At 39.3% G+C, this 8556-nt stretch overlaps 1 protein-coding gene across 1 annotated transcript; it reads right to left on the bottom strand.

Annotated features, from left to right (window-relative positions):
- Nucleotides 1–7059: 7059 nt before the first annotated feature.
- On the bottom strand, nucleotides 7060–7497 carry LOC120293737. Its single transcript, XM_039313463.1, has one exon. It carries the CDS (start codon nucleotides 7495–7497, stop codon nucleotides 7060–7062), a length of 438 nt encoding a protein of 145 aa, XP_039169397.1.
- Between the last annotated feature and the right edge of the window lie 1059 nt (nucleotides 7498–8556).

Raw genomic sequence — 8556 nt, 5'->3', positions numbered from 1 at the left:
GAAAGCCAAGAAATTTACAGTTGGATTTGAGAGAATTCTGCACACCAAAATTAAGCCACATTCCTCCAATTTTGCAGGTGAGGGCTCTTCATCCCAGCAATCTATTTCCCTCTCTGTTGTAAGTCTGCCTAATCTTGAACAGAGAGCAGCTAGGCGATCGGAATCACTATGTTCTGCCGAGTCCATTACTCAGGCAGGAGAGCATTTAAAGAGAAATAGGGACAAGCAGAAGTTGGGTCGAAGCTAAAGATATACTGTCTGCTAAAGTCATCGATATACAAAAGCCCCACATGCAAAAAGAAGCGCTGCCGAAAACTACTCAGGATTTTATAAAGAGAAACGGGGAATTATGATCTTACAGTATAAACGAACCAAGTGGGAGTGAAAATGGGAAGGCAAAGGAGAGACATCAGCGTCAAATTCCGACCCACCATCCAGTCTGGAAGGAGTCGCGGCAATCACGAAGCCAGTAATTCAGATGAAAAAACAGAGGAGGACTGCCATGGGAGTGGATGTGATGAAAGTGAGAAGTGTTGGAGAAAAGTGATAATGTAATTTGGGGATTAGGGTTTGAAAAAAACTTAAGTAGCCATGGGCGACGAAACTCTGCATGTCGAGAGGGATATTCTCTGCATTTCGAGAGGGAATTTTTGGGTTACGAAAAGAACATCGTGGCTCAATCAACTCAGTATATTGAACATATCATTCTAAGCATATAGAACACTCGGGATTTGAATCCTAGTGTAACATCCTCAACTTCGAGCACTTTACACGACAAAGGAGAAGTCTAAACTTGGTTTCGCCGATTATGCCCAATTGCGTTCAGCTTCATCTGATCACGGCTTAGACACAAATTTCGGGCCAAATAAAGTAGTCGGTCACTAAAATTGATTAATTCCCAATGAGATGGCCTTTTGATTTAGATATTTTCCAAGTTGCATTTAATGCCTTCATCATGTAATAATGGGCATCTACATGTAGTTGAAGTGTAGCAATAAGTTTGCTATTAATCTACTATCGACAATGCATTGCGAGTAATGAACCTACTAGATTTTGATGATAAGATGCCATTCTAGTAGAGAATTAGGGGTTTTACTTACTGAGTCCATGACTCATCTAGTTGTATTTTAGAATTGTAAGCATGGAGGAGTTGCAGTCTTGCTAGAGGAGCTAAGGTTTACCCCAACCATTTTGAGCATAAAGTATGTAGTGATTGTAAATATAATAGCCCATGATAAAATGGCTTATAAATATAACTGATATAATTGTGTATTTACAAGTGGTTATTTTTCCTAACTGCTTGTTGTTGTTTGGGTGTTATATACTTCTGCATGTGCTTAATGAAAAGATAAAAAGAAACGGGACGACGACATGCCTTGGACGTTGCAAAAATAACCCTTGCTACTCGTGACCTTAGGGATGGAGTTAGGATCATGACGCCTAGCCCTGATTGTCTAACATCACTTTCCTGAGCTATAAAAACACAATAATTGGTACTTGTACTGTAAACATGATAAATTTCTTAGTGGAGACAAATGGCTTATACTGGGGTAGGCATTTAATAGAGAGTGGCTGCATATTATTTCTATTGTGAGTGTTTTTTTAGAACAATTAGTATCCACATGATACCTATGTACATCGACTCTTTAGCCCAGGAAAGTGATCGTGTTTACCTTTCTCAAATGTGTTGTATATGGAGTCACCAAGCTTTGTTTGTTTTTAAGAACTTGGTCCAGAAACTCAGATCAAGGTGATTTGAGAGTGAAGTGGCATTGTTACTGCAGCAATTTTATCTAAAAAAGCTTGTAGGACCTCTTTTTATTTGTTTCAAGTTTTCTTAGATGAAGCCTAGGAGTCATTTTACCAATTGAGCCCTTCAAAATAATATTCCTATTCGATGATTCCAGTGCATTTTAGATCCTTTTAACTGTGGGTGTGTATCATTGGCTGCACTTTGTGTCTTTGTGCCAATACATATCAATATTTTTTGGTTCCTGTTGGAGTTGAGTTCTATCCTTCTAGTATTTTGTAAACTGTTGTTCATTGATTGTCATACTTTTTGCTAATTAACCATTTATTTATTTTGTCCCTCGGTTGCTCAAATTGGTTAAATATTAATGGAAGGGAAATATCAATATGGAAATTGCCGAGGGATACAATTAAAACATTGGTGGAATGTGTAACAAAGTAGAGCGGCAAAAAGCAATACTTATATATGATTGTAAAGCTAGAGGAATAGAATAATAAGCATATTGGAAAAAACATCTTCAAGTAATATTGATGATGCCCAAACCATCATTAGTATATTTCTTACTATATTATATGCGAATGTTTGAACCAAAGGATTACACAATATCCATAATGTGATTCACTAGAAATAAGTTTGCAAATGTTCTGTCATGACGAACAGCACTAGTCAACTAGAAAGATCAGCTACTAATGATGTTTTTTTGTCAAAACTGTAAAGATCAGGTTGATGGTGATGTAATAACCAAGTACATAAAATGATGTTTGTTGGGTCAACTAAAGAGCCTTTGAAGAATCTGGATTCGTAAAGCAGCAGAGTCAAAATAAAACATGTAGTTAGGTTGTTTGACAAGTCAGTCAAAAACTGTAGTGAGAAGATAGTAGCAGTTACTATTTTTGGTTAGCTTGTAGAAATCAAAGGAAACAAACTATATTGACAGTTCCTTCCTGGACAGTAGCTCAACGGAAACTCTAATGGTCACTTACTTCTCTAAATCATCCTTAACAAATAGATTGAGGAAGACTATAGAAGAGAAAACCATGAAGAACTAGAAAGGGATGCGACACATAAAAGATCAAGTAACTTATGTACTGTTATTCTTAGCAAAAAGCTCTTTATCCGACTGTTTTGATATTTATGCTATTCAATAATCGTGCTAAGGATTAAGTGAACAAGTATAAGTGCAACAATTGAATCTAGATAGTGAGATCTATCGTATAAATGAGTGGTGCTAGCCATTTGTAACTTTCCAAGCAGATCGTTAGCCCGTCTTGAGGCTGCTAGTTTGAACAGTGGACGTGAGCTTGTAGATAAAGCCAAACCACTATAACTCATTGTGTTCCAATGTTTTTCATCTTCTTATATACATTGGCATACAGGTACTTAGTATTTACATAAACATTGGGTTAAGGTGATCTTTACTTAGAAATTAGTTAATTTTCACAGAAGATTATCAAAGTTTGAAAACAACCTATTCACCCCCCTCTAGGTTGTATTGTTAGCCCCAACAAAGTATACTTTTTGTCTAGTAGTTCATTGGTAATCTTTGCTAGTTAGCTCATTGTTTTTTTGTGATTTTTCCTTCAAATTAATCAAGTTAGAACCTTTTTTGGTAATTCCAATTAGAATTTCTTGCACGGTCTCTTTATTACTTTCTTTGGTGTTGTTAACTAAATGTGTGGATATTCATCTAATTGGTATGGTTTATGAGAGTAATAGTGATAGTGGAATGTCTGGAACTGATAAAAGCTACATGGTTATCATATTGTACATATACATTTTCCTTGTGTATATTGGCAGTTGATGGATATGCGAGGTGCGAAAAATGGATGCGGAATGATACCGTCGATGCAGAAGAGTCCAAGACAGCATCATGGTTTAAAGTGATTTATAGGACGTGAGTAGAAATCAAAAGTGACATGGCCTACACCTTTTGTGGAGGGTGGGCTCTTTATTCTCACTCTTCGTGCACGTGCTGATGGTTACCATATTAATGTTGAGGGTCGGCATATTTCTTCATTTCCTTATCGGACGTTATGTCATTTGTCATGAGAGAGACTCATGAGCTTTACTTCTTGGGGGCAACTCTTCCAGTTTCATTAAATGAATGCCGAATATCTTCCTTCAAATGGATATCATCTGCTTTTGCTTTAACATCTAATGCCATAGCAATTCTTCTTGGGGCTTTTGCTATAAACTGATGAATCTCTCTTCATCTCGGTTATTCTTAGTCGATTCTGATGATTCCTAGTTATTGGGGGTGAAATGAAGCTAGATCAATATTTTTTTTTTATCTTGAGTTGAACATGTGGTACCTTCTGAAGCCTTTCCCTCTCCCTTTTATGTGTAGGGATTTACACTTGAAGATGCAACTAGATTAGCAATAAAAGATGATGTTGTTCATCAAGTTTATGCTACCTCTCTCCCAACTTTCTATCAGACTTTTCTTCTAGGAAGAGTTTTGGAAATGTCTGAGAAATTGACGTAGAGAAAGCGATGCTTGGAAATAATTCCAAAAGACGGTATTTATTTTGAATAAGGAAGTGCCGATTACAATATCTTTGGCGCCTATTTATAAGGAGGTCGCCATCTAGAAAATAACAAAATAACTTAAATCTAGTAACAAAATTGAAAAGATATTGATAAACTAGGAAATCTAAAATCTAATAACAAATTAAGGAAACGATATTGATAAACCATAATATTTCAAATAAATCAGAATATCTGAAATCTAATAATAAATAAAGGGAAACGCATTAATCAAATATTGTAACCCATTTTGCAATTTTAAAGATCACACAATCCTCTTTGATTTGTGAGACTGCCCGCTCTTATGATGCTCCATTGTTTCCAGAAACACATTTGCATATTGTTCTACATCCGTCTCCTCCACTTCAGAAGAACTCGACCCCGAGTTATGATTAGGATAAAGAGGAGTATCTGGAGGATGATACTCAAATAGGTCCGCTACATTGAATGTCGGGGAGATGTTGAGGTCACCAAGAAGATCAACAACATAGGCATTGTCATTGATTTTCTTCACGATTTGACATGGACCAACTTTCTTGTGCTTCAGCTTGTTATATGTACCGACAGGAAAGCGTTCCTTGCAGAGGTAGACCATTACTTCATCACCCTCAGCAAATACCTTGAGGTGACAATGTTTATCTGCAGCAACTTTGTAAACAGTAGTGAAAGCTTCTAACTGTTGCTTCACACCCTCTTGTATCTCTTGTAATTTTGTTGCTAAGTTTTCAGCTGCAACACTATACCCTGGAACTTTGGGCAAAGGCACGAGATCCAGTGTATGTTGTGGCGTTCGCCCGAAGATAACCTCAAATGGCGACTTGCCCGTGGAACGGTTGACAGTGTTGTTAAAAGCAAACTCAGTAGGAGCAAGATACCGGTCCCATTGCTTTGGCATGTCACTACAAAGACACCGAATAATATCCGCCATGGTACGATTGACAACTTCAGTTTGCCCATCGGTTTGAGGATTAAAGGAGCTGCTATACTGCAAATTTGTCCCAAATAAACACCATAAGGTCCTCCAAAAATGACTAAGGAATTCGGTATCATGATCAAAGGTGATAGTTTTTGGAACACCATGAACACGAACTACTTCTCGAAAAAATAAACTCGCTACATGAGAAGCATCAAAAGTCTTCTTGCAAGGGATAAAGTGCGCCATCTTTGTAAACCTATCCACTACCACAAAAACAAAATCCATACCTCATTGGGTTTGGGGAAGCCCCAACACGAAATCCATTGAAATGTCTATCTAAGGTCCAGAAGGAATAGGTAGAGGGGTGTAAAGTCCAGTGTTCTGAGAATGACCTTTCGCCGTCTAACAAATGTAGCACATTTTCACAAATCGTCCAACATCCCGTTTCAATTAAGGCCAATAATACCACTCCTCAACTAAGGCAACAATTTTATCTTGCCCACAATGTCCTCCAAGGGAACCATCATGCAGCTCTCGAATAAGTTGTTCCCGCAAAGAGCTTCAAGGAATGCACAACCTGTTGCCAAAGAATAAAAATTTGTCCTGAACGATCATGTCGCCGTAAGAACCTGTCTTAGAAATTTTTTCCCAAATTTCCTGAAAATCTTCATCATCAACATAAAGAACACAAAGGTGATCAAAGCCCACAATGTCGGTGCGCATGGTGACGAGTGTTGCAGCACGACAGCTAAGTGCATCGGCGACTTTGTTCAAGTGGCCTGCCTTGTGTCGAAGCACGAAATTGAATTGCTCCAAAAAAGAGACCCAACGTCCATGCATTCGATTTAGATTTCTTTGGCTCTTAATGTATTTGAGTGCCTAATGGTCAGTGTTAAGGACAAACTCATGCTAATAAAGATAGGGCTGCCAATGCTTGATAGCGTGTACTACAGCAAAGTACTCCTGCTCATAAGTAGACCATCGCTTGCGAACATCATTAAGTTTCTCGCTAAAATAAGCAATAGGTTTATCTTCTTGGGAAAGAACAGCACCAATTCCTACACTAGAAGTATCACAGTCTAATTCGAATACATTTTCAAAATTCGAGAGCATCAATATTGGTGTCGTGGAAAGTTTTTCCTTGATGAGAGCAAAGCTGGCTTCTGCTTCGTCACCCCGATGAAATTTTCCATTCTTCAAGCACTCGGTAATCAAAGTCATAATAGAACTGAAATTTCGAATAAAGCGTTGGTAGAATGTCGCAAGCCCCTGGAAGCTACGTGCCTCCCCAACAGTCTAGGGAGTCAGCCAATCGTGGATGGCAGCTACCTTTTCTGCATCAACTTGAAGACCTTCTACTCCGACAATATACCCCAAGAAAAGGAGTCGATCAGTCATGAAGCTACACTTCTTCAAATTAATGTACAATTAGCTCGTCTGCAAGGCCGATAAGACATCCCTTAGATGCTCCATATGCTGTTGGTCATCTGGACTATATATGAGAATGTCATCAAAGTATACCACCACAAATTTGCTAATAAAAGGTTTAAGAACTTGAGTCATCAAACGCATGAAGGTGCTAAGCGCGTTCGTGAGGCCAAACGGCATGACAAGCCATTCGTATAAACTTTCACTTGTTTTAAAGGCCGTTTTCCATTCATCGCCAGGGCAGATGCGTAGTTGGTGATATCCGCTACGTAGATCAATATTTGTAAAGACCTTTGATCCTGTAAGCTGGTCAAGCATGTCATCCAAGCGAGGGATTGGGAATTGGTACTTGACAGTAATTCGGCATGCTTCTATCTTTCTTCGGAGTGAGGAGTGCGGGTACTACACAAAGGCTTATGCTTTCGCGCAAGAAGCCTTTTCAAAGAAGTTCTCCTACTTGGTCTTGCAAAATCTGGTTCTCCTTCAGATTCATCCGGTAGTGCGGCAAATTAGGGAGGCTCGCTCCCGGAAGAAAGTCAATCTCATGTTGGATATCCCTCAAAGGTGGTAATCCAACAGGTAGATCCTCCGGAATAACATCGCTGAATGCCCTCAATAAGGGCTGAAGAGCCGCCAGAATTGGAATAATGGCTTCTTGATTGCCTTTCTCCACAACCATATACATGCCCTCAAATTTACGAATGTTTAGTATAATCCCTGCACTTTGCTTCTTTGGGGCCTGGGGAGTGTTACTTGTCAGCTTCAAAATAATTTTCGTCTTTTTCCACACAAAAGAATATGTGTTCTTACGAGCCCTATGAGTGATATCAATATCGTATTGCCATGGCCGCCCCAGTAGGACATGATATGCATCCATCTCCACTACATCACAAATTATGGTGTCCTGATAGGACTTTCCAATTGAAATAGGTAAATGACATACCTGCATCACCTTGAGTTCGGCCTTTTTATGAATCCACCCGATTGTATAAGGGGAGGGATGTAACTCTATCTTTAGTTGTAGATGGTCCACCAAAGCCTTGGACACTATGTTCTCACAACTTCCGCTATCGATGATGGCATTGCAAACTTTGCCGTTGACGGTACAACGGGCACGAAAAAGACTATTCCGCTGCGTGTCTTCTCTTTGCGGAGCGAGCAATAGTCTCCTTACAGCGCAATTGACATGCTCGCCCTCCTCATCCTCCAATTCTTCCTTAACAATCTAGTCATCTTCGTATATGTCATCGTCATGCTCGACAACATTGGCCATCTTCCGCCGTGGACAATCACTTGAACAATGTCCCAATTCGTTACACTTGTAGCATTTGATTGGTGGTGGCTTAGCGTATGGGTTTTGGGTGTCACGCCCCGATCCTCGGGCACGCACACATCCTTCTCACTTGGTCGATTTTATAATGCGATATCCCATGACTAGTATCGCTGACCCTTTCATTTATTAAGCACATGCGGAAGCGATTAAAATCCCAGACAATAAAACTATGGGATAGAAAAGTTATGGCCATATTTTTATATTGAAACTTATAACCAAACTTTTATACAAAACGCAAACCGAGTACTTCACAACTTTTTACTCTATCTCTATTCACATCAAAATGAAGATCTCAAAAGAAGATGGAATCTCAGTCCATCTGGGCCGTACTCAAGGCCCCTCTCGGGATTATCTTCTTCTTCCAAAATTCTTCTCCTCAGATTTTACCTCCGAGTTCTCCTTCACAAATTCCTCCTCCTCAGCTCCTCATCAGGATCCTAAAATGTTTTCCCCAAACTAGGATGAGACTACGTCTCAGCGAGTTCTACCCCACTAAGCCCAATTAGTAAACCATTATACTATAGGTTGCCTAAACACGCACAGGACAGAGGACTTACCTTGGCCTCAGATTCCACCTGCATATTAGCACGGTTCAATAGGCAC

Source organism: Eucalyptus grandis, chromosome 5 (genome assembly GCF_016545825.1).
Source record: "Eucalyptus grandis isolate ANBG69807.140 chromosome 5, ASM1654582v1, whole genome shotgun sequence".
Classification (NCBI taxonomy): domain Eukaryota; kingdom Viridiplantae; phylum Streptophyta; class Magnoliopsida; order Myrtales; family Myrtaceae; genus Eucalyptus; species Eucalyptus grandis.
This window is presented reverse-complemented; position numbering and strand designations above follow the sequence as displayed.